We start from the raw sequence: 25,930 nt of genomic DNA on the forward strand, positions 1-25,930 counted from the left end.
GATGGCGGATCGCAGCTCCTCTCACTCCAAAAGTACTGCATCCCATTCCTCTGCTTCTAAGAGAGCTAAGTCTTCAGATCACAGTAAGGCAATTGGGGCTCAGCCTGGGCCTTCCACCAGATCCAAGGCCCCTTCTTCCACAGCTGTTGATAAGGATGCAGAAAGAAGGCAAAAAGCCTTAGAGAAACAATTTGCACAGGCAAAAAAGCAGGCAGAAGCCTCCTCAGGCCTAGGTCTTGTCATTGTTCACCCAGAACCTAATATCCCTTCAATTCAGGATACACCTCCTTCTGCTTCAAACGAAGATAGATTGAATTGGTCTCCAGATATTACCACAGATCCTCCAACTGAATTAATTGAGAGTGCTGTGGAGGTTATTCCCATATCAGAACAGGACTCATCTGATCAGGGAGTCATTCCAGTACCTAGGAGGTCAGCTCCCTCAGCTACTTTAACCCCTACAGCGGTGGGGCTCCGCCCTGAGGTAAGCCAGGCCCCTGTTCTTTCCCAGGAACTCTGCCAGATGTTAGCTCAGACCATTGCCCAGGGCATTGACTCTGCCCTGCTTAGAAGGGGCAGACTCAGCTGGTACCACTCCCAATGTACACCAGGCCCACCAGAATAGGGTTTATTCCCAGGCCCCTCACTCGCCTCATGATTCTCAGGGCCGTGAATGGTCTTATGCTGGGGAGGAGGAAGAATTCGCAGATCATGATCTTTCTGAAGATGAAGGCAGATCTCCAGACAAACCAGCCTTCACTGGCCTTTTCAACCCTAGCATGTTCAAGACCTTGTTATACAAGGCCAAAACCACGGCCAATCTAGGGGTTGTGGCTGGGGCATCTGACCGCTCGGCTGAGCATGATCCCCATGCTCGATTATTTACAGAACCGGTCACTACCCAGGACGCTGTTCCTTCTCCCAGATTATTCATAGACATTATTAAGAAGCAATGGCTTCAACCTGGGTCCTTGTCTAATCCCAGCGGATTAGACAAAAAGTTGTACACTGTAGAACAGGAGGTAGAGGACTTGCTTAAGTTGCCTACAATAGATACTCCCTTTGCCAACCTAGCATCTTCCAATATTCTCCCCTCAGACTCTGCAGAAGGGCTGAAGACTGAGGATAGGAAAGCTGAGATGTCAGTTTGTAAGACACATCAAGCAGCTGCCTGGGCGATCAGATCAGCCACGGCAGCTTCCTTCTTTAATAGAACCTCCCTCCTGTGGCTGCATCAAATGCAGGCAAGAGCTCCCCAGGGAGATGTCAGGTTACACCAGGACATCAACAAGTTAATTGCTGCAGCAGAATACTCTGCTGATGCAACCCTTAATGCGGCTAAGTTCACTTCCAGGGCCCTGGCCTCTAATGTGACTTCCAGATGATTAGTATGGCTTCACCATTGGCAAGCCGATATGAAATCCAAATGGAAATTGGCGTCTGCTCCTTTTCAGGGCAATAATCTTTTTGGTGATGTTTTAGATCCCATTTTGGTAGAGACCAAGGATAAAAGGAAGGTACTTCCCCTGTCTCACAGGAGGACAGACAGGAGATACTCTCCATATTATCGCAGGCAGTCCTTCGTGGGGCGGAGGGCGGTTACTCCGCCCCAACCTATCAGAGGACTTACCCTCCAACTTCAGACTGATCCCAGGATAGGGCTCAGTTCAGAGACAGGTCTAGACAACCCCAGTCTAGGAGACCCTTTCAAGGGGCCGGCAGTAGACCTTACCGCAGGTCCAAATGACTCCCAGTCACACGTTCCCATTGGAGGCTGCCTCTTGAGGTTCTCAGCCCAATGGGAGCTCATCACAACCGACGCCTGGGCTCTGCAAACTGTCCGGCTCGGTCTCACATTGGAGTTTTCATCCCTTCCTCCAAGGAGATTCATCTTTTGCACCAGGAGGTCTCTGATGGAAGCCGAGATCCTTCATCTACTCTCCATCCAGGCAATAGAACCGGTGCCTGTCTCGCAGAAGGGTCTCGGTTTCTACTCGATCCTCTTTCTGGTCCCCAAGAAATCGGGGGGTTGCAGGGGAATACTAGATCTAAAAAGACTCAACAAACACATCAAATACAAGAGATTCAAGATGCAATCCTTAACCTCTATTCTAAATTGCATCACAGGGGGATCTGCTTACATCCATAGATCTAAAGGAAGCCTACTTGCAAATTATATTCTAAGGTTTAACATTTCAGTATTGTCCCAGTTACTAGGGAAAATGATTTCATGTCTGGCCATTGTTCCTTGGGCGAGGTTACATTCCCGAACCTTACAATGGTTCCTCCTACCGAGCCAACGAGCAGGCATCAGTCACTCCACAACAAGAGTCAGAATGCCTCCAAAGGTTCTCCACTCCCTGAACTGGTGGACGTCACCTTCCCTAGAGAAAGGCTGTCTCTTCAAGGAACCGCCACGTCTAACACTAACTTCAGATGCCAGTCTATTCGGCTGGGGGGCTCACCTGGGTTCCCAGATGGCACAGGGCAGATGGTCTCCACAGGATCTATTACACGACATAAATTGGTTGGAACTCAGAGCTGCCCACCTAGTTCTCCGTCATTTCCACCTCTCGCTAACCAACCGTCACGTGTTGCTGTTAACCGACAATGTGACCGCCAAGGCGCACGTGAACAGGCAGGGAGGCACCCGGTCCAAGGACCTGATGTCCGAAGCAGAGAGCCTCGGCCTCTTGTTCTGCAAGCACTTACGTCTGCTCCGTTCGAGCCCTTAGGATCCGCCAGCCTCAGAATACTTACCTTCAAGGTCGCCTTCTTGATAGCAATCACATCTGCGAGAAGGATCTCCGAACTGGCGGCACTGTCGGTACGTGGAGATCTATGCATCTTTTACTCCGACAGGGTGGTCCTCAGGTTGGACCCGACTTTCGTACCAAAAGTCAACTCTTGGTTTCACAGGGCACAGGAGGTGGTTTTACCTAACTTTTGCCCTGACCCAACACATCCTAGAGAACGACGTTGGCACACGCTCGACGTTTGTAGGGCACTCCGCAATTATATTGACAGGACCGCATCATTCAGGCAGTCTGAATCACTATTTGTATCATTCCAGCCTACTGCCATGGGGAAGAAAGTTACCCCATCTACAATTGCGAGATGGATCAAAGCTTGCATCGCAATGGCTTATAAACACCAATCTACTCCAGTGCCTAGAAACATCACTGCGCATTCAACTTGTAGCGCTGCCACCACGGTAGCCTGGGCTACTCAGGCTTCCATATTGGAGATCTGCAGGGCTGCAACTTGGGCTTCTCCCACTACCTTTATCAGAAATTACAAGTTGGACGTTTTTGCCTCAGCCAAGGCTTCGTTTGGCAGAAGAGTCCTGCAGCAGGTTCTACCAGGAGAACGACACCTGGACCACTTGGATTCCCGCCCTAGGGATACTTAGCTTGGGTATATCCCATTGCTTGGACTCTCCAAGCAGTGCACAGGAGATTGAACATTGGAGCTTACCTGAATGTTCGATCTGTGTGCGCTGCAGGAGAGTCCAACCCCGCCCTACTGTAGCGGTCCAGCATCCAACACTTACTTATAGTGGACATTCTTCTATCATCTTGCTACGTCTTCTACAGACCTCTTCGTCAAAACACTGAAGGCTCATGGGAGAAAGAGGTGTGGCTAGGCAAATTCAACTCAGTCTCTGGCCAACCAGGCTAAACTTGAACCCATTGCTTGGACTCTCCTGCAGCGCACATAGATCGAACATTCAGGTAAGCTCCAATGTTCAATTTGTGAAAATAAAGATGTAAAAGATCATCCCTCCCAAAACCCCAAATATCCCATGTGGGAAATCACCAAAGGGATTGATTGATTCTCTACATTTTGAAACTCTTGGCAGTTCACAACAATTGTGCGACAGTATATTATATAATATATATAAAGATATAAGAATGCAACCTTGGCAACATCATATTGACCAGCCAAAAGCCTATGGAAAAATAGAGTTTTAACGATCTTCCAATAGTCTGTTGCTGATGGAGCTGGTTTTGTTTCCAGGTTGGCAGCAAATCCTCTTATTCTTTGGGACTTCAGTCTACTCAGGAGCAGTGTGGTATCCAGATACGTCAAGAGTTTATGGCAATCATGAACCTAACCCAAATTATTTGAAGGCTTGACACATAACAAGAGATGCATGTTAGAGCTGATTTTTATTTCAGGACAAAATGTGTTAAGGGAATGAAGGATTTTAGCATCAATACTTCCAATAATTAGAGTGCCTTCTGATAGCTTTCTGGCTTGGTAGTACTGCTCGCTTTCATAGGATTTATTTGACTAGTCCCCCCCCCCCATCAAACGGATGGGCTCAGCAGGGTTTTAGGGAGAGTTTGGGATTTATCCTGAGAATGTGATAGGCAGTTTGACATGAGTCTCTTAATTGTTGCCTGAGTGGGTGGGTGACAAGAGCCCTTCCTTCCTTCCTTCCTTCCTTCCTTCCTTCCTTCCTTCCTTCCTTCCTTCCTTCCTCTCTCCCTCCCTCCCTCCCTCCCTCCCTCCCTAGCAGGCAGGCAAGTAGCTGCAGCTGGGAAGGGGGGAAGGGAGTGGATGAGTGGCCTGGAAATTGTCATTGAACATTAAAAATATGACCGCAGCAGTCCGGTAACACTGAAGCAGTCGTAACTTTCCCAAATTTCATTCCCTTGGGAAAAATACCGTGTTTCCCCAAAAATAAGACTGGGTCTTATTTTCTTTTGACCCCCCCGAAAAAACAAATAGGGCTTCTTTTCAGGAAGGTCTTATTCTCCCCCCCCCCCCATGTACCGCTATGAGGCGGGGAGCGGCCCCTTGTGCCAGCTTCCTGAAGGGTCGCAGCAGGCCATCCCATGGCCATGCTTTGTGGATGCCACTCAGGCCGCCATCTTCTGTAAATGTGGTAATCTGCCCCCCCCACCTGCAGATCTTCCTTTCAAAGAGGAGTTTCACCATGATGAAGAGGCAGCTGGAGGCAACATTTTTCCTGCCTGTCCTCCTTTTCTCAGTCTATGCTGCCCCACATAGAGCCAATAAGAGAGCTGTAGCGCCCGCCAGGGCCTGAAGAGTGCTGGACTCAGCATAGCTGTAAGCCCGATGGCCGCAGTACTGAATAGGCATGCAGGCCAGTGCTCAGCAGCCCAAAGGCGACAGCCCCTAGGAGCACTCTGCAGGCCTCCCAAACCCTCTGCGCATCCTGTTTTTCTGAAAAATGGACCCTCCTAAATCCCCCACGTCGCATTTTACCCTCCCCAGCCCCTAGGAGCACTCTGCAGGCCTCCCAAACCCTCTGCACATCCTGTTTTTCTGAAAAATGGACCCTCCTAAATCCCCCACGTCGCATTTTACCCTCCCCAGCCCCTAGGAGCACTCTGCAGGCCTCCCAAACCCTCTGCGCATCCTGTTTTTCTGAAAAATGGACCCTCCTAAATCCCCCACGTCGCATTTTACCCTCCCCAGCCCCTAGGAGCACTCTGCAGGCCTCCCAAACCCTCTGCGCATCCCGTTTTTGCGAAAAACAGGCCTGTTTTTGGCAAAAACTGGACACATGGGGCAGGGTTTCGGGAGGCCAAAAGTGGCTGTATTCTGTGTATAAGATGCACTAACATTTCCACCCTCTTTTGGGGGGCAGTGCGTCTTATACTCCGAAAAGTACGGTATAAAGAATTACATTAATTCCTGAATAATAGTGAGTATATATAAACAATGTAATTTTTAAACAAAAGCAGGAAATTCAAAAGATAAAATAGAAAAAAGCTGTCATTAAGCCATAATACAAGAAAATTATTTATAATATGTATTGAGAAAGTGTGGTTTAGAAAATTTGCTGAGAAGGTTTAATGGGAAAATAGAACAATGATACACTAAATGAGACTATGAGCATGGGATTGAAGATAGGATTTAAAGCAGACCCTGCACTTGCGGCAATACACTAGGAGGAGGAGAAGAAGAAGGAGAAGAAGAAGATTGAAGATAGGACTTTAGGTTTGCTAAAGAATAATAGAGGAAGAAATAGCTAACTTGAATTGATATGAAGTTCTGGTACTAAATGCTCTGTTTTTATTAAATTCTATCTTTTCCTGTCCTGGTTTAAAAATAAATGTTGATTATTCCACTTTATGCACTAGTTTCTTAAAATGACATATCACAGACCTGACATTATGAAACATTAATTTCATTATTAATTCCCTCTTTTTCCTTGCTTGAATTGAGGCGAATTGCTGTTGCTTTTAATCTTTCTGTAGCAGTGCACACTTAAAACCATGCTGCCTGAGAATTTTATCTCAGGAATGTTAAAATATTTGTACATTTTGTGTTGGTTACTTAGACCACTTAAATATCCTTTTACACAAAAGGCAAATGTTCTGGATTATGGCCATTGACAATTTATATTTGTGTTCCACCATTCTCTACAATCATGAGGGTTTTTTATGTTGAAATGAACAGTTTTTACCTTTTCCCTTAACCATTAGATCAGTGCAATCTCCTGTACCGCTGCTGCGTGATCTGACACAGAATTCTGCCATAAGGTAAATTATAAATTCAGATTATAGTGTACCATCTTTTACAATCCTGGTTTATCATCTAACTGTGTCACAGATAGGTAGAAAAGAAAATAGAGGTGATCCCCTTATATTACAGGCTTTTGGTGTTTTTGGTTCACAATCAACTGAAATGTTAAACCTTAGAATATAATTTGCCTTCTGTTCAGTAATTATGATCTCACTTCCATAAATTCCTTTGCTAGTCTCATATGTGGATGGTGATTAGAGACCTATCTCTGTCTTTATCTTATCATCTAGAACTTCATAATCCTGCTGCATATTTATTTACATTCTGTATTCCCCATAAGATTACACTAGTGAATCCGATGAAATAACATGAATGATTCTAAGAGAATCTATACAAGAGTTCGTTAATTGTAATCCATAGATCATTCACTTCTCTGGCATTATTTAGTTCATGTCAGGAGACAAACACAATTCTGTGACTCATGTAGAAATAGATCGTTGCCTCCTGAATGATTTGGTAATTTTTTTCTATCATCCTCTGTCAAAGGAAATCTATTGTGGGACTGAAGTGTGTGCCTTCCATTTTAATTGCAAAAACATTTTTTTTTTTTTTGCTTTAATTTATATGCCGCCCTTCTCCGGAGACTCAGGGCGGCTTACAATGTGTTAAGCAATAGCCTTCATACTTTTGTATATTTATACAAAGTCAATTTATTGCCCCCACAATCTGGGTCCTCATTTTACCTACCTTTGAAAGGATGGAAGGCTGAGTCAACCTTGAGCCTGGTGGGATTTGAACTTGCAGTAATTGCAAGCATCAGATGTTAATAACAGTGCATTAGTCCACTGTGCTACCAAGGCTCTACAATGTTTTTCTGAATCCATAGGAAAAAACAATTCCTTTCTTCTTTGAGATGACAAGTCTTAAACAAAGTTTATTCAGACAAAATAACCCTTTAGTCTTTGCTTGCCTCCCGCAGTAATCCTTTGGTGGGAAGAAAAATGGCTGCCAGGATCAGATTGCCAAGGGATCAGGCTGCCAACAGGCTGTTCTCATGAAGAATGTTAGGTAGACACTAGAAGCTGGGTTCCCTCTTATGCATTCAGAGGTGTCAGAATAGCTATACTTTGGGCTGCCTTTGATATGAAAGAAGATCCTGGCTTTTCCCTTCCAGCTTTTGGGAAGAAAAGGCAGTGAAAATTGTAGATGGCCAGAGCAATTCCACAGAGCAGTTCAAGGGTGCATGTAAACCTAGTGGGTTGTTCTTGCTTATACTATACTTGCCCCATGTAGCATTTGCTGTCTTGTCCTTCTAAATCAGAAGGGTGGTGAACAAAGCAAATAATCTCAACCAGGATACTAAATGATTTCCCAACTCTCAACAGATTCCATTGCTTCTCAGTTCATGTTCCTAAACTCAAATCTGGTCACATGATGATTCGACTTATAACGGCAACAACTTATAACCAAAATTCTGGATTCAATCATGTCCAGAATTTTGGCTCACAAATTGAGGATTACCAGTACTTCTCCCCCAAAGTAATTTGTGGCCATACAGCCCTCAGTGATTATTATAATCTCATTTTCTTTTTTAATTTTTTTTTTGCCAAAATTAGGGAATTTGCTGTAGAATTCCCCATTCTCTATCATATGCAAAAGAAAAAAATATTCTAATAATAAGTCTGCTGGAATAGCAAACAGAGGCAGAAAGATAATATGTTTGTATAGTTCCCACTTTTAATAGGGCATCCTGTCTTCCACCGTTATTCTTACTTTTTCAGTTGCCTGAATTTTTTTAATCTAAATTGTACATTGTTACAGTGATAATTGTTCCATCTTCTCTAGAACAAGAGGAGTTAATTCTTTCCTGCCAGGCACAACCTCAAGTGACCAAAAACACCCTCTGTATTAAGTCCAACTCTCATTCTGAACTGATTATAGGATACTATAATTATGTTTTTTTTAATGGATTGAACAACCTTTCTGCTAGTGTGGACCATATGTTGGTACTTTTTTTTATCTGCCCTGATGCTGCAGTAAATGGTGCTCTCACACAAACAGGCACATCTGTTACAGCATTTTCCTGCAATCTCCCAAAATATAGACTATATAATATAGTCTCAGTTTATCCTGTATTTTGAAGGATTGGTAAATGACAAGACAAAGAAACCCACTTGTTTTATTTTATTCAGATTATATTGTAAGTATATAAAAACAAATAAAAAGAGTGTATATTAAATGAAACATGCAAACATTAAAATAAGTTTAAAGGCATATGTTACCAATCCTCCACAGATGTGTTCTGAAGTTTGAGAGGGTATATCAGAGAGCTAATTAATTTTTTGAGGCTTTTTACCTTTTGACTCAAATGGCATGCTTCATTAATTTCAAATTATTAGATCCATAAAATATAAACCAAGTCTTATTGCTGTGCTCACCCAAGAACTTTTTATGATGGGAATTAGTTCCTTCTCTTGGACTTACCTAATCCTTTATAGCAGTGGTCCCCAACCTTTTTATCGCCGCGGACCAATCAGCCTTTGATAATTTTACCGTGGCCCGCTGAGCGCGCGCAGGGGTGGGGGGCGTTGTTCGCGACGACACATTGAGCCTTTGCGCACGGCCCAGGAGCTTTTGCACACGGCCCAGGAGCCTTTGCGCTGCAGCGATCATGGCCCCCGGCCGCTGCGCGGCCCGGTGCCAGGTACTCCACGGCCCGGCACCGGTCCGCGGACCAGGGGTTGGGGACCACTGCTTTATAGCATCCCTATTTTTCCAGGCTTTTGGTGAGGGGCTGAGGAAAGGTTCTTAAATAGCAGAAGATTATATCTCCAAATTGTGACACATTTAGAAGATAATATTAAAAAATGGAGTTGTGTGCCATGGGTAGCCAATCCCTGTTTTACCCACACACACACAAAAGATAGTACTTCTGGATCACCTGAAAAATGCATGTACTAACTAGATTACCTGCTATTTGATGACTCATATTCGATTTGCAAAGATGTTGGCATTTTTAAAGGATGGCATTTCCCCCCTAAATTTTTCAAAATGTGCGCATTTTTATGAACCAATATTTGACCTAAAATATTCTAAGATTGATCCTGGTGGATTCCTTAAATTATATTCTTGTTTGTGTTTCTACATATTCCTTTCACATTTTTGCTTTAAAAGAAATCTGTAATAGATTTTTCTTATTTCACCAGCCCATCTGTTTTAAGGTCAGAATCCTTGGGAAATAAGCTTAAGAAATAGGTCCATTTTAGATCCTTGTATCTGTTGGGTCTGCCAATATAATTGACAGTAGTATCTTATGAGAAGATCTCTAAGATGAAGACTATGTATGTGCTGTAAAATTTCTCTGCATGCAATTGAATGAAAAATCAGAGAAAGCATCTGCATGGAATTAAATATTAGTCTATGGCATTTTACACACCTTATTTGAGATGTTGTCCACTGATAAACAACTTGGATTTGCTTGCAAAATAAGGAGCAAGTAAAGCAGATTGATAGGACACATTTGTCTCTGCTTTGACTGGCCTGACTTGATTTCTTATTAATTTGGTTAAATGTTTATCTTAAAAAGGAATGAAATAATGAGAACTGTTCATAGAGCTGAGCTATTGGTCTTATTAAAACTTCACAATTGTTTCAAAAAAATTTTGTTCCCAGTATCAACTTTAAAGATCCACAATACCAAGACGACTATATTTTTAAGGCAGTTGTATTATCTGGAGCAAAGTAAGTATGTCTTTTTGAAAATATTTCTGAACCATTTACTATATAATAGAATGTAGATAACTATAGTATGTTGAAGTTTGGACCAGATAACTCTGGTCTCTTCCATTGTCCAGACACATATTATACTAAATAATTTTGTCTTAACAATCAGAAAACCTGCAGCTGTTCTGAAGCCAGGTGACTGGGAGAAATCTAATAATGATGGCAGGTCTTGGAAGCCACAGCTTGGCTTTAATCGTGATAGGAGACAGGTTCACTTGGACCAGTCAGCATTCAGAACATTAGGGTAAGTAGTTATGAGCTTTATTGATCATTAATTAGTATTATGCATCTACATTTATTTACTCATACAGGTAGTCCTCAATTTACAACAGCTTGTTTAGTGACCATTCAACCTTTACTATGACACTGAAAAAAGTGAGACTTATAGCCACTTTTCACTCTTATGACCATTTCAACATCCCCATGGTCAAAAGATCAAAATTCAGACGCTTGGCAACTGACTCATATTTATGATCATTGCAATGTCCCAGGGTCATGTGATCCCATTTTGCGATCTTGTGACAAGCAAAGTTAATGGGGAAGCCAGATTCACTTAACAACCGTGTTACTAATTTCCTAACTGCAATGGTTTCATTTAACATCAGTGGCAAGAAATTTTGTAAAATGAGGCAAAACTCATTTAACAAATGTCTCACTTAGTAACAGAAATTTTGGGCTCAATTGTAAACCGAGGACTATCTGTATTTAGCAAGGAAACCATACAGAGATGTTTATGTATTGAAATAACTTGATGCATTTTGGTGAGTAGATTAAGAGTGTTAGAACATTTTATGTTGAGTAAATGGTAAAAATATGAATGTTTTTGGTGTTTTGTGTTATTTTTAGTGAAAAATAGGTCCACAAGATGTAGCTGTAGTAATCATTTTGGGTGATTTTAGCAATAGCCCTGAGACTTATATACTGTTCCATACTGCTTTACAGCACTCTCTGAGCAGTTTATAATGTCAGCATATTGCCCCCAACAATCTGTGTCCTCATTTTACCAACCTCAGAAGGATGGAAGGCTGAATCAACCTTGAGCAGATCAGGATCAAACTCCAGGCTGTGGGTTAGTCTGCAATACTAACCACTACGCCATCACCATGATTTTACATTAGGAATTAAACAAATTTCATGGGAGAAAGAATATCAATAACAATTAGTAATGTAATCTTCAGTATTGAAAAATTATAAGTACCCATCATGGCGGAAAACTACATGGAGAAAGTTACGTCTATTAATAAGCAAGATTTAGCCACTATTGGTATAGAATAGACTAGATAGATCCTTAATTTGGGACTTCCGGTTGGTGACCCGCGGCGATATGGCGTTGAGTGAGTTACCGCTGCTCCTCAATACCATTAGTCACCGTGTTTTGGGGTCCCCTTGAGGGGCGTGGAGCCCGGAGAGCCCCACGGACGAGAGAGCGAGCCGGGTGAGCGTGAAAGCGGAGGGCAAAACGCTGATCGCAAGACCGGGCGGCTCTGTCAAATCCAGCACGCGTGAGTCGGCCAATTTAATGGCCGACACGAAGCCGCGGTAACCAGCAACCAGATTGGAAGCAAGGAAGATCGGATGTTGCAGTGCTGATCAATACACACCTTCCCAGCATCGCGGAAAGAGATCATCAGGAAAGGGTTCGGTGAAGTCGGGTGGAGAGTCCCACTAACGAGAGAAGCGGCGATTGAAAGTTTTCGGAGTTCCTTGACAGAGAGAGAGCCCGACAAGCCGGCACTGAAATAAGACAGAAAATTTCCACCGACAGTGTGCGTGCCCAGTGAGGATCGGTGAGAAATTCAAAACCAGCACTTATTTCCCCTTTTTACTGTGACTAAAACTAGACTTAGCGGAGGCTGCAATTGGGTGGATCGAGTCTGGCTTCTTTTTTTTGTAACGAACAGGAAGCTCAGCCATTAGAGTGACTTGACAGAGGAATAAACTGTCTAGCAGTGGACAGTCTAGCAGCAAGAAACACGATAGAGTGCTGAACTCGGAGGAATGTCCTAAGCTTGCAGAAGAACAGAGACTGAGCAAAAAAAAAAAAAAAAAGACTAGAGCATATCCCAAGGAGGGAAATTTGAAAAAAAAGGTTCTTAAACCTCTAGATATTCTGTCCTCAGTATTCTGACTGTTAAAATTGTAAATATCTTGATAAATTGTTTTTGCTTGGACTAGATATATATAATATACCCTCAAATTATGACATCTTAAATTTTTCTATATATATTCCGCTGCTTAGCATTTACAGTATTTACAGTATTTATATTATTTCTATAGTATTTAAAATTATAATTGTATTTAAAATCAAGTATTTAAAAATTTTACACTTATAGTATTTATAGTATTTTAAGCATTTAAAAGCACAATATTTAGCCAAATTAATTGCTACATTGATACATTGAGCGTGAATTGTTGATTAATTGATATATTGATTGCATATCATTGAATTGTTTAACTTATATCTACTAAGCTAATATTTAATATATTTAAATAGTACATTGAGTATAAGGTATTGTGACAAACTTGAATCACCCCATAGATATTGATATTGATTGTTCTATCGGAAAATTAGCTAAATCTGGTTATAAATTTAGAAGGAAAAATTAGATATAGAATTATAGATATATAAATATTTATAAAAAAGGAGATAACAGAGGCGCTAACTGGCGAATGAGAATTTGGAATAATATCGATAGGATAATTAGAGAACAAAAAAAAATTCTGAAAGAAATGACAAGTATGTCATACACAGTGGGGAAAACAGGAAAAAAGACTCCCTCAAATCCTACCATAGCGACAACTTCTCCGGCGACACAAAAATCAACAGAAAGCCTGGCAATGCAAACCTTGCAAGCATCACTAACCCTGATTCAAGAAACGATGATGGCAATGCAGGAAAAACTGTTAAATAATCATGTTGAATTAAAATCAGACATACATGCATTGGACCAGAAAATGAATGAAATCCAAACATCAATAGTTAATAATGAACAGCGAATTCAAAAAGCCGAAACAAGAATTGACCAAACTGAAAAGAAATTGGATACTGTGGATCAAACATTGACAAGTCAAAATAAAGAGCTAGAAGATTCAATAATTCAATTGGAGATGGACCGGGCTTCCTTCTATTTGCGATTTCAGAACGTTGTCGAGGATAGAGAGGAAGACCTAGGGGAAAAGATGGCGGAGCTGATAGCTGACGCACTTCATCAAGACAAACAGGCGATAATTAGGGAGTTGGATGACGTATACAGGGTCCAGACTAACTATGCAAGAAGGAATAAGCTTCCTAGAGAAGTACATATTCGCTTCGCAAGGAAAAAAGTTAAAGATATCTTATACAATATGACAAGAGACGAACAGATAACGTACCGAGGAAAAGAAATAATAATCCTAAAACAGATACCAAGAAGGGTTCGGGAGATGAGAAAAGGATATAGATTTTTGGCCATACAGTTGAATAAAAGAAAGATATTATTTAGGTGGCTTCTCCCAGAAGGGATGCTAATAACCTGGCAAGGAAGAAAAATTAAAATAGAAAACCTGAGTACAGCACAAGATTTCCTTGACCAGCTGAGAGGTGTGGAAGAAGAGCAGGGGAGCAAAGAAGAATTAGAAACAGCAGCAGTGGAGGAGGAAGCCCTACACCAACAGAACACAAACGAAGCAACTGTAGAGGAGAAGACAGAAGAAGAAGAAGAAGCCAAAGAGAAGAAAGCAAGACCAGTAAGAGCCGTAAGAAACAAACAAGAACCAACAACTAGATAGGGGTATAGCGATGAATGACTTGAAACTAATATCTGTAAATGTTAATGGTCTAAATGACTATAAAAAGAGGAAAAGAATATTAACAAAACTAGGTAAACAAAATGTTGATATAATGTGTTTGCAAGAGGTGCACATAAAAAAAGAAGAGAGTAAATGTTTAGAATATAAAAAATTTGGTCAAACATTTGATTCGTTGGCAGAGAAAAAGAAGAGGGGGGTGGTAATCTATGTTAAAAAAGGAATTGAAGCAGAACTAAAATTTAAAGATACAAAGGGTAGAATCCTCATGATCGAAATTAAGAGAGGGAATTCCAAGGTACTATTAGTGGGTATTTATGCCCCAAATAAAAAACAGGGAGAATTTTTCAAGAAACTTCATGAACAATTAGTGAAAATGGCATATAATGAAATCTGTATGATAGGGGATTTTAATGGCATTGTGGATTCGGAGAAGGATCATAAGAGCAATAAAGTTAAAAAAAATAAAAGGACAAAGAGCTTTCTTTGAGTTAGTTGATGAACTAGACCTAATTGATATTTGGCGTACCTTGCACCCAAACGATAGGCAATACACCTTCTTTTCAAATGCACAAAAGTCGTGGTCCAGAATTGACATGGCATGGGTCAGCAGAAATTTGGGGTTAGAAATTGGAATAGCGGTAATCAATCCAAACGATTGGGCAGACCACAATCCACTAGAAATCAGATGGAAGCCTGTTCAGAGAAAACACCAACGGAGGTGGAGGTTCAATGCTAAACTACTGGGCGATAGAGACTGTATACAAAAAATCAAAGATGAAATAAATTTTTTCTTTAAGGAAAATGAAAACAAAGGCACACCTCGCACAATAGTTTGGGACACAATGAAGGCCTATCTGAGAGGAGTTGTGATTTCATATGCCGCACACAAAAATAAAGAAGAAAGGAAGACCTTGGAAGAATATTTAAATCATATAGGTGAATCAGAAAGAAAACTTCAAGATAACCCAGAAGATGAAACAGCCAAAGAAAATTGGATGATGTGGAAGCATAAAGTAAATATCATGGAGCAAGAAGAGCTGGCACAAAGAATGAAAAGAACGAAACAATATCTTTTTGAGAATACTAACAAATTGGGCAGGTGGCTGGCCTATAAATTAAAAAAGGAAAACGAAAGGGGAATAATTCATACCCTAGAAGACTCTAAGGGTAAAATATTGACAAATGAGGAAGAAAAACTGGATAGGGTGAGAGAATACTATGAATCCCTATACAAAGAAGAGGAGGTACCGGATGATAAAATAGAACAATATTTGACAAATGCAGAGCTCCCACAAATAACTGATGATGAGAAAGAAATGCTTAATAGAAAGATTACAATTGAAGAATTAAAAGTAGCTCTTTCCAAATTGAAAAATAACAAAGCCCCAGGACCCGACGGATTCCCAGGGGAAATATATAAAAAATTAGAAGAAACACTCCAACCAAAATTAGTAGAAATTTTTAATGATGCACTGGTAGATTATAAAATTCCAGAGTCATGGAAAGAGGCGCATATTACACTTGTGCCGAAAGAAGGTGCCGACCCAAAACAAATTCAAAATTATAGACCAATTTCGCTCCTAAATACTGACTACAAATTATTCATGGGTATAATGGCAGAAAGAATGAAAAAGATTTTAAATAATTGGATATATAAAGACCAGAATGGATTTCTTCCAGGGAGACAAATTAGGGACAATTTGAGAATCGTGCTAGACACTCTAGAGTACTATGAAGAACACCCTGAGAAACAGATGGCCCTGATTTTTGTTGACGCTCAAAAGGCATTTGACAATTTAAAGTGGAAATTTATGACTAAACAAATTGAGATTATGAAATTCGGAACAAATTTTGAAATGATGATCAAATCTATTTATAATAACCAAAAGGCGAGTATTTTGGTGAATGGGGATAGGACCAAAACATTCCAAATTAGTAAGGGAGTAAGGCAAGTTGTCCCCTATCCCCACTATTGTTTATTTTGGCCCTAGAAGTTCTTCTACGGAAAATCAGAACCAATGAGGAAACAAAAGGATTGAAGATCAGGAAGGAGACCTATAAGACACAAGCATTTGCGGACGACGTAGCTCTAATCCTCGAAGACCCCATAGAATCGGGACTAAAAGTATTAGAGGAACTAAGTAAATATGGAGAGGTGGCAGGTTTCATATTGAATAAAACTAAAACCAAAGTATTGACCAAGAACACAACAGAGAGCCAGAAAAACGAGATAGAAGAAGTATTAGGATTACAGGTTGCCAAAAAAATTAAATACCTAGGAATTTGGATTACATCAAGATGTTCGACCCTGAAAGACGATAATTATACCCCCCTAATCAGAAAAATGAAACAAGACCTAGACAGATGGAAAAAAATAAGATTATCATTATTGGGCAAGATAGCCACAATTAAGATGAACATCCTCCCTAGAATATTATTCTTATTCCAAAATATACCGATACATTTAGATAAAAATTTCTTTCTAGAACTAGACAAAATTATCAGAGAATTTATATGGGAAGGGAAAAAACCGAGATTTTCCATCAAAATTTTAAGGGGCAAAAGAGATATAGGCGGATTTGGACTCCCGGACTGGCAAACATACTACAGGGCAGCTAAGCTAGTTTGGATAAGAGATTGGATCACCTTGGAAAATGAGAGGATACTTACCCTAGAAGGTCATGACTTGCAAAAAGGGTGGCACGCCCACATTTGGGACATGGAGAAGAAAAGGAAGACACATTTTCATAGACATAAAATCAGAGACTCCCTGATACAAACATGGACCCAGATCAGGCATAAATATTACAAAAAAACCCCAAATTGGCTCTCAACGATGGAGGCCATGACCCACCCCAATAGATGGGAGAGGGAGAAAATGGGCAGATATAAAGATATTTTAGACGAAGGAGGGAGGCTTAAATCAAATGACACCTTACGGGAGCAAGGAATAATCCTAGACTGGTGGTCTTACTTACAAGTGAAATCCAGATACCAGAGAGATAAAGAACAATACGGTTTAGAATTCGGACCAAATGGATTAGATAAAGTCCTGTTGGGACCAAATAAAAAGATTTTGGCAAAACTATACAATTACTTACTAGGCGACGATAAGTTTGAAGATGTCACAAAGAACCAAATAATTGCATGGGAGAAAAACACAGGGCGTGATATAAATTTTGGAGAATGGGAGGAGGCATGGAACAGGAATCTTAAATTGACCAGAGCGGTGACATACAAGGAAAATCATTACAAAATGTTCCATAGATGGTATTTAGCCCCGGCCAGACTAGCAAAAATATATCCCAATATACACCCCAACTGTTGGAAATGTGGCCATGGTCAAGGCACCTTCTTTCACATGTGGTGGACATGCCAGGAAGCGAAAGGATACTGGAACAAAATTAGGAGGTGGTTAAATGAGATAATAGATGAAGATATTGAATTAACACCAGAGATTTTCCTCCTGGGAATAATAAAGAAGCCATATAGAAAGGAAATGATACATTTAATGATCCATATAATTACAGCCGCCAGATTGGCATATGCACAGTACTGGAAAGAGAAAACTCAACCACCAGAAGAGCTTACAATTAAGAAAATACTCGAGTGCGCAGAGATGACTAAATTAACCTATGAATTAAATGATGAGAAGATAGTTTATTATTTGGTGTGGGAAAGGTGGTATAAGTGGTTGCATGATAAAATGAAAGGAAGACCTAAAGGTGTGCAAAATATTGATTAAAAGTGAGCTGAAATATCACCAAGTATTATTTATGTAAATAATTAAAACACTGTACATCTGATAGTAACTGAAAATGTTATTATATTTATATGTTTTATGTCTTTGCCTGAATGTTTTGTTCCTCTTTTTTTTTCTATCTTTTTTATTTCTGTTTTGTTTGTAAAAAACTTCAATAAAGTTTCTATATAAAAAAAAAAAAGATCCTTAATTTGGTCTAATAAGGTTCTCATATTTCTACAAAACAAAAAACTTTGATTTTCTCTTTGAAAAATAAGCATATTCTTTGAATCCCCCCAAATATTCTCAAATTTGAAATATTTTAGCACTAACTCTGCTCTTGCCTTGTTTTTTCTTTGGTTTCCTAAGATTTTTATCGGGCTGCTTGATGTGTATGTGTGAAAAGCAAGCCCCCACCCTGTTGTTTTCTAGGAAATTTGTTATATGGCTCTTTATAATGTGCTTATTTACTTATTCCTATTAATGGCAAAATGCTCCCAAGATGATACTGTATTTATGTGTCAGAGTTTGTTTGCATGATATGTGAACCTATTCCATGAAAAGAACCATGATTTACAACCATCATGGATAACTTGAAGGCAAAAACAGAAACAAATGAGTGATGAATCATGCCCCCAAAATTCACTATCCTTTGAAATACCTATTGTTATATTTTTTATAAGTTAGTAAAGTAACTTAAATCAAGGTTTAGACTTTAGTGTGCTCTGTAGTCTTTTTTCATTCAATAGGACAAATGGAATCATGAATTCTTTCTCCCCTAAGTAGAGTCATATATAATCTTAGTTATATGGATTATTATACTGTATTTACATAATCTTATTTTCTTCCAGTTACTCTGGAAGACTTTATAAAATCAGTGTGCATATATTTTAATGTGCAGAAAGCTGCTTACATAAGATTGGTTTCCCCTTGTGATGGACATGCATAATGCATATGTCTATGATTAGATTTATATCCTGCCTTTACTATGCTCAAGGCACAGGGTCTCCATTCATTTTATCCCAACAACAGCAAATCCGTGAGGTAGGAGCTGAGAGGGAGGACTGGCCAAAAATCATCCAGTGAGAATTCATAGTTAAAACTGGACTGGATCTTCCTGGTTCTAATCCATCACAATATCAGTTCTACATGACTCAAAATAAATATATTTCTATGTCCATAATATCTCTGTTTGACCAGAGCTTTAGGAATGTACATTTTTGCTGTTCTGAAACGCAGGCCTCCTGCTTCATGGAATAATGTGGAGGTGAGTTTCCTTTGGATTCATTTATTTCCTAGAAAATTAATGCTTGCTTTTGTTTTTCTTCCCTACATTATAGACATGCAATGTCAAGGGACAGAGGACAATCAGGAAGTGGAGTATACAGTAATATTGGCCCCCCTGGGGCTTACAATCAAGGAAACACGTATAGACCATTGCTAGGCAGACCACAGCATCAGATTCCCAAATTGCTGTCAAGTAAGTTTTTTTTTTTTCATTTGCCTTCTTTGTCATTTTCTTTGTTGAATAAAACATTTTTGCTGATGTCATAGACATAATAGTAGCTTTTTGTTCTTGAGTCTGTTTAAGCTATTTATTCATAGAAGAGCTTCTCTTCTGTTAGGGATGAGTAGATTATCTGAGAATTATCCCATTCAGTTGAAGCACAAATTCATATGTGGCCCCAGATTTTATGTTTTCCAACTCCATATTTTAAATAAGGGTGGTAATCTAACCCAGCCAAATTTAGAAGTGGCATTGCACCTTTTTGTTACCAGTGGGCACATAGCAAATTTTGAGTAAATATAGATGCTATCAGAAAATGGATCTGGTGGCCTACATATCTCTCCCCATTAATAGGGAAATAATTTTCACAAGAAATTGGCTATGTTCACTGAATTCATTTGGTTGCATTCACTCAGCATGCTAAACTTGATTAATATTAGTCAAGGTTTTTTAATGGCAGCTGTTGTATGAACCTAGCCCTTTTGGTGTTTGGGGTATTTAATATTTCAGAGGGATTGTGTCTACATCTTTGGTGCTTCCCTAAAGAAACTATGTTCCCAGGAAAATATATATGAGATAAAGAAGTACCAACAAGGTCTTCCTCCTGAAATTTATTTTGTCTCCATAAGACATGAAAAGAACTATAATATTCTTGTTCTAGAATGGTTCTACAGTAAACATGATCTTATATTTCATCCTACTTGATGATGCAACAGTACCTCCCTCTCATTCTTGATAGCTGCTGATACCTTGAAAGGAAACTTACAGTTCCATGAAAGATCATAGAATGGGACAAAATAAGCTAATGTGAGGTCCTTGGTGCTCTCTGAACTTGCTGGTTTCATTGCAGACATTTCATTACCAAACTAGGTAACATCATCAGTACTAAAAAACAGAAGGGTTTGTGCTCTTATTTTTATATATTTTTGGCTTGCCCTGTCAGTGTTGCCGGGAGTATTCTTGATGGTTCCTTGTTTGGCTGTTATTAACTATTACCTTATTTGTCTGTATTGGTAGTTCTTTGATTGGGGTAGTGTTTACTTCTTGACTATTGGTCTAAGCCAGGTGTCAAACTCAATTTCATTGAGGACTGCATCAGGATCGTGTTTGATCTAGAGGGGGCGTGATTGGCATGACATCACTCGTCGGGGCGCCTGTGGTGGCCTGAGAGCTCTGCCAGCAAAAACGGGCTCCCAAGCTCTGTTTTTGGCTGCAACGACATCCTGCAACCCTCTGCCAGTGAAATTGGAACTCAGGAGGGCCACCTTTTGCTGGCAGAGGCATCACAGGCTGGTTCTTTGCTATTTCCAGGGCAGCCCCACGGGCCAGTTCTAAGCACCCCACGGGCCAGATTCGGCCTGCGGGTCTTGAATTTGATACCCCTTGTCTAAGCGATTGTGATTTGGCTAAGAGTTGTCCAAATATTTCTGTTGCTTCAGGTCTGAGTTTCATGTTTTGGGATAAGCATGTATGGAAAGTATGCTGATCAGGTTCAGATTAGTGCTTACTCGGGTTGGACTACTGAAACAACAAGATGCATGTTTTTTGTCATGCCCTGCAACTGACTTTTCTGTGTCAGCACTATGGACTGCTAACCAAGATAACAAGCTGGATTTTTGCTTAGTGCAGCAGTAGCAAAGCTTAAGTAGAACTTTCAGAGGAAAAGAATCCTTTTTTACCAGGATCTTAAGACAACAAGTACAAATGCAATCACACCCTTGGCAGAGGTTGAGTCCGGGAATCCAATAAACAAGCAACAAATTGAAAGAAAAAGAAAAGAGACATGGTGAGGCAAAATCCAGACATCACATGACACAACAAGGTGAACACAAAAATGCCAGGACTTGAAAAGTTGTTCTCAGCATTTTGTCCCAGAGAAGAAAGCCAATAAGTAAGACAAGCCAAACTGAGCCTTCATGCAGATGCTTAGCTGGGATACAGGATTCCTTCAACTTGATTCTCCTGCCAGTCTGCTTTTTCGCCAGTCTGCCTGATCTGTGATGGTTAGCTATCTATTGTACCTTTCAAGCTGGTCTCTGTTTAGGATTGGAGTGGTGGGGGGAAAGGGGAGGGCTGAACCTCAGAATCTAAGAGGTTATCAGTGGGTGCATGCAAGAAATCAGTGGGCTTGCTAGATCTGCCTCAGAGAGAGAAGAGCTCTTGGCTACAGCACTGCTGCAGTCACCCTTCAGGACTAAATGCCCCTAGCGCTCCTTCCTCTTCTGCCTAATCCAAAAACAGGTCCAGCGAAGACACAGATGCAGTTCAAGCTATTATTATTATTATTATTATTATTATTATTATTATTATTATTATTATTTTACTTAATTATTTTATGCATTTTTGTTGCTTCCCTTTGAGAGCAATATAAGTATATTGTATCTCAGTCTGAACCTTACATAACTTTCCTGCGCACAATTTTCCATGGCAGGTGGGAGAGTGGTGTTAAATGGAATGAAGAAGAGTCCACCCTTTCAGATCATTCTCAAATTTTATATACTTTACAACAAATGAAATTTGGTTTTGGAAATCATGCCAATGAAAGTCAGCATTGTAGTCCTTGGGGCTGTGGGTAAACTGAAAAAAGGCTTTAGGGCAGCAGATCGGCCATTCTGTAAAGAAATGTCAATAAAAATAAGCAAGTGTATTCTAGACAACCAAATTTGCAGTGATTAGTCTTAAACTCTACAATTCCTAGTAACGCTATTGAAAACCGGAATTATATACCTATACAATATTTGTTCATGTATCTTTGGGAAGGGAATGTTTATTTGAGAAATGTTAAAAGATATTTGTTGATTTTACTGGCTTGTCAAGATGCAGCTCAAAACCTATTTGTAAAAAAGATTCAATTCCACTTCACATTTGGTTTTCTTTTTTTAAAAGCCATAATGTGTTTTTATAAGTGAATCAGTATTAAAATATGGCAAAGTAATGTAGTCATTTCAGCTTCGGCTGTCTCGGTTAGCAATGAAGGTTGGTAGCATTCCATGATTTGATATTGATGTGCCGATTTTCAGTTGATGAATAATTATATGCTGATAGCTTCTAAGAGTCAAGTGGAGTCTGGAAGCACTATGTGAATACAGGCTTGGTTTTTGCTATCTTGAGTATGATTGTATTACTTTCATCTCAGTCAGAAACTTGTCAATTAACCATCTTTCTATTAATCAAGCAGGGGTGGGGGTGGGCAGAGCATTTTTAAATTGGTAAACATGAAATCTTTGATTGCCATACTGATTGCACAAGTTGTCTCTTGAGCTGCTACTAGAAAGAGCAGTTTAAATCTCAGCACAGTTGAAGGAATTGCTTACATTTTATGCGCCAATGAATTCCTTAGGTCCATTTTTTTTACCATGAGCTGTATTATGGGTCTGCATTTCTCACTTTTATGTTTCCTTCTATTTTCTTTTCCAGCTGTAATGAATTAGGTATTAATTATTTTCCATTATTATCATTATTTTCTCATTATATATTTTTTCAACTGGGAACTATATTTAAGTGTTGTCTTTTAATGTGGAATTGTATATTTCATACTAGATATTTTCAGAAGAAAATGTACTCTATTAGGATATGCAACTTCTGATGCTTTGTATAGTATTCTGAGGGCTGCATTACGAAAATGGATGGGACAGCTTTTGTTTTTTTATTTTTATTTTTTTCCTTTTTTTCCTTCCCGAAAATGGATTTTGTTTAGAATTGGGGATCAATTTTGGAATAAATTCTAGAAATGAAATGCCTTGTGAGTGTGATAGTCATTGCTCTGCCATGTTTTCCTTATGAAGATGCTATTAATTACCATATAAGTAAACTTAAATCTGATTTTCAAATATCTACAAGGAAGTAATGAGAAATACTCTACAAAGGTAAATTGTTTTGCCTGTTGAGCATAAATTATTTTGATCAAATAATACACAAGGTGGGAATTGCTATTATTGAAAATTGAACTAGACTCCATTTCATCCTGCAAAGATAAGTTGCAGTCATCTCTGCTCTGCATGCACTTCTCTCAAGTACTTCCATAAAAGCCTTTTTGTTCAGGTCAGATCATTCAGATATAAGCCTTCTAGAATATAGAAGCTCAGGTTTTCTTCCAGAGATTCCATGTTTTTAAAGTTTCAATTAACAAAGACAGTGTGACATTGTAAAAATCACTAGGCCCCAAGGTCCTTGAATATTAACAATTTAATGGGTGTAATAAAGTAGTCCTTGACTTACAACCACAACTGACTCCCAAAATTTCCATTGTTAAACAAGGCAGTTAAGTGAGATTTACCTCATTTTATGACCTTTTTGGCCACCGTTGTTCAGCAAATAACTGCACTTGTTAAGTGAATTGTGCGGTCATTAAGCAAATCTGGCATCCCCCGTTGACTTTGTTTATCAGACGCCATCTGGGAAGGTTACAAATGGTGATTATATGACACCCCCCCAGGACAGTGTAACTGTCATAAATACATTTAATAGCCCAGCTTGTTAATGTGATATTCTTCTCATATAATTTTGTTGTATATTTGTAGTACAGGTAGTTCTCAACTTATGGCCATAATTGAGCCCAAAATTTATGTTGGTAAGCAAGATATTTGTTAAGTGAATTTTGCTCCATTTTATGACCTTTCTTGCCAAAGTTGTTAAGTGTATCACTGCTGTTGTTAAATTAGCAACACAATTGTTAAGTGAATCTGGCTTCCCCGTTGACTTTGCTTGTCAGAAGGTCAAAAAGGGGATCACATGAGCCTGGAACACTGCAGCTGTTATAAATATGAACTGGTTGCCAAGCATGTGAATTTTGTTCATATGACCATGGGGATGCTACAGTGGTTGTAAGAGTGCAAATGGTCATAAGTCACTTTTTTCAGTGCCGTTGTAGCTCTGAATGGTTACTATACAAAAGATTGTAAGTCGAGGACTACTTGTAAAAGAAAAGTTTAAGAAGATAGTGGCTAGGCGTTGGAATAGCTGAAATGCTTTGTGTTATTAGCAATAGTTCATGTAAATGATGATACTCAGCTGTACCTCTCCACCCCAGATCATCCCAACGATGCCTTGGAAGTGATGTCCCAGTGCCTGGAGGCCGTGCGGGTCTGGATGGGGAGAAACAGGCTTCGACTCAACCCTTCCAAGACCGAGTAGCTGTGGCTGCCGGCGTCCCGGTATAGCCAGCTGGTGCCATCACTGGTTATTGGGGGCGAAACATTGGCCCCCACGGAAAGGGCCCGCAACTTGGGCGTCGTCCTGGACGCACGGCTGTCTTTAGAAGAGCATATGACAGCCGTGGCCAGGGGGGCTTTCTATCAGGTTCGCCTGATACGCCAGTTGTGCCCCTTTCTGGATCGGGACTCCCTACGCACGGTCACTCAAGCACTTGTCACTTCTCGTCTGGACTATTGTAACGCTCTCTACATGGGGCTCCCCTTGGGGTGCACCCGGAGGCTCCAACTGGTGCAGAATGCGGCCGCGTGGGGGATTATGGGAGTGACGGGGCGCTCCCATGTGACTCCTCTCCTGCGCGAGCTGCATTGGCTTGCGGTGGACTTCCAGGTGCGCTTCAAGGTGTTGGTGATCACCTTTAAAGCGCTCCATGGCTTAGGGCCGGGGTACTTACGGGACCGCCTTCTCCCACTGGCCAGTTTGCTCCCACAGAGAGGGCCTCCTCAGGGTGCCGTCGGCCAGACAATGTCGGCTGGCGACCCCCAGGGGGAGAGCCTTCTCTGTGGTGGCGCCTACCCTCTGGAACAATCTACCCCCAGAGATACGAGTGATCCCAGACCTCCGGACTTTTTGTCGGGCCCTTAAAACCTACTTTTTTCAGTTAGCCGGGCTGTCCTGATTTTATGGTTGGTTTTAAAATTTGATATTGATTTTAATTGAAATGTTTTAAATTATGGGCCAAATTTTATTTAATTATTTTAAATCTATTTTAACTTTTGTGTATGAATATTTTATATTTGGCTGTTCACCGCCCTGAGTCCGGAAGGAGAAGGGCGGTATAGAAATCTGAAAAAAAATAAAAAAATAAAATAAAAAAATAAAATAAAATAAAATAAAATAAAATAAAATAATAAATATATACCTTAACCCTTTGCTGCATAGTTTGTTTGTTTGTTTAGTATGGATTAAAATATGTTTACTTATTATCTTATTATATAGCTTCCCCAAACAAAAAACAGGATGGACAATAAGGGATTAAGTGGACAATACCAGCCACATAGGCCACAACATAACCATTTAAACAATCATTGTCATTTGTCATCAGGATACAATATAGTAATGTAACCTTTAGGTAGTAGTTCTTAACAATAAGACTTGCTTACCGTTAAATAATGTGCTTTTACATTGTTTTTAAATTTTATATGTGCTTTATCTTTTGGATGTTCACCGCCCTGAGTCCTTCGGGAGTAGGGTGGTATATAAATTCAAAATAAAGTAAAGTAAAATATAAGTAACAGTTTTCATTGATCACTGTTGCTTTGGTAGGGAGTTTATTTTGTTATATTTGTGGCTGTTGTATCTGGATTGGAAAGCTACAAGAGCAATAGGCTCCAAAGAGTTAAAAACCAAGTCAAATATTTATTATGATTATAAACCAGCATAAACAAAGAGTT

The 25,930-nt window shown here is 39.9% G+C and overlaps 1 protein-coding gene across 1 annotated transcript in view; it reads left to right on the top strand.

The window, feature by feature from the left end:
• Positions 1 to 25,930, top strand: part of XRN2 (5'-3' exoribonuclease 2) — a 77,816-nt gene that overhangs the window by 41,728 nt on the left and 10,158 nt on the right. The window contains exons 24-27 of the mRNA XM_034411769.3: positions 6,465 to 6,521; positions 10,177 to 10,245; positions 10,397 to 10,531; positions 19,159 to 19,298. Coding sequence (XP_034267660.1) covers positions 6,465 to 6,521; positions 10,177 to 10,245; positions 10,397 to 10,531; positions 19,159 to 19,298 — 401 coding nt within the window. The remainder of the gene's footprint in view (positions 1 to 6,464; positions 6,522 to 10,176; positions 10,246 to 10,396; positions 10,532 to 19,158; positions 19,299 to 25,930) is intronic.

This window comes from Pantherophis guttatus, chromosome 3, assembly GCF_059756535.1.
Source record: "Pantherophis guttatus breed Tessera chromosome 3, ASM5975653v1, whole genome shotgun sequence".
NCBI lineage: Eukaryota > Metazoa > Chordata > Lepidosauria > Squamata > Colubridae > Pantherophis > Pantherophis guttatus.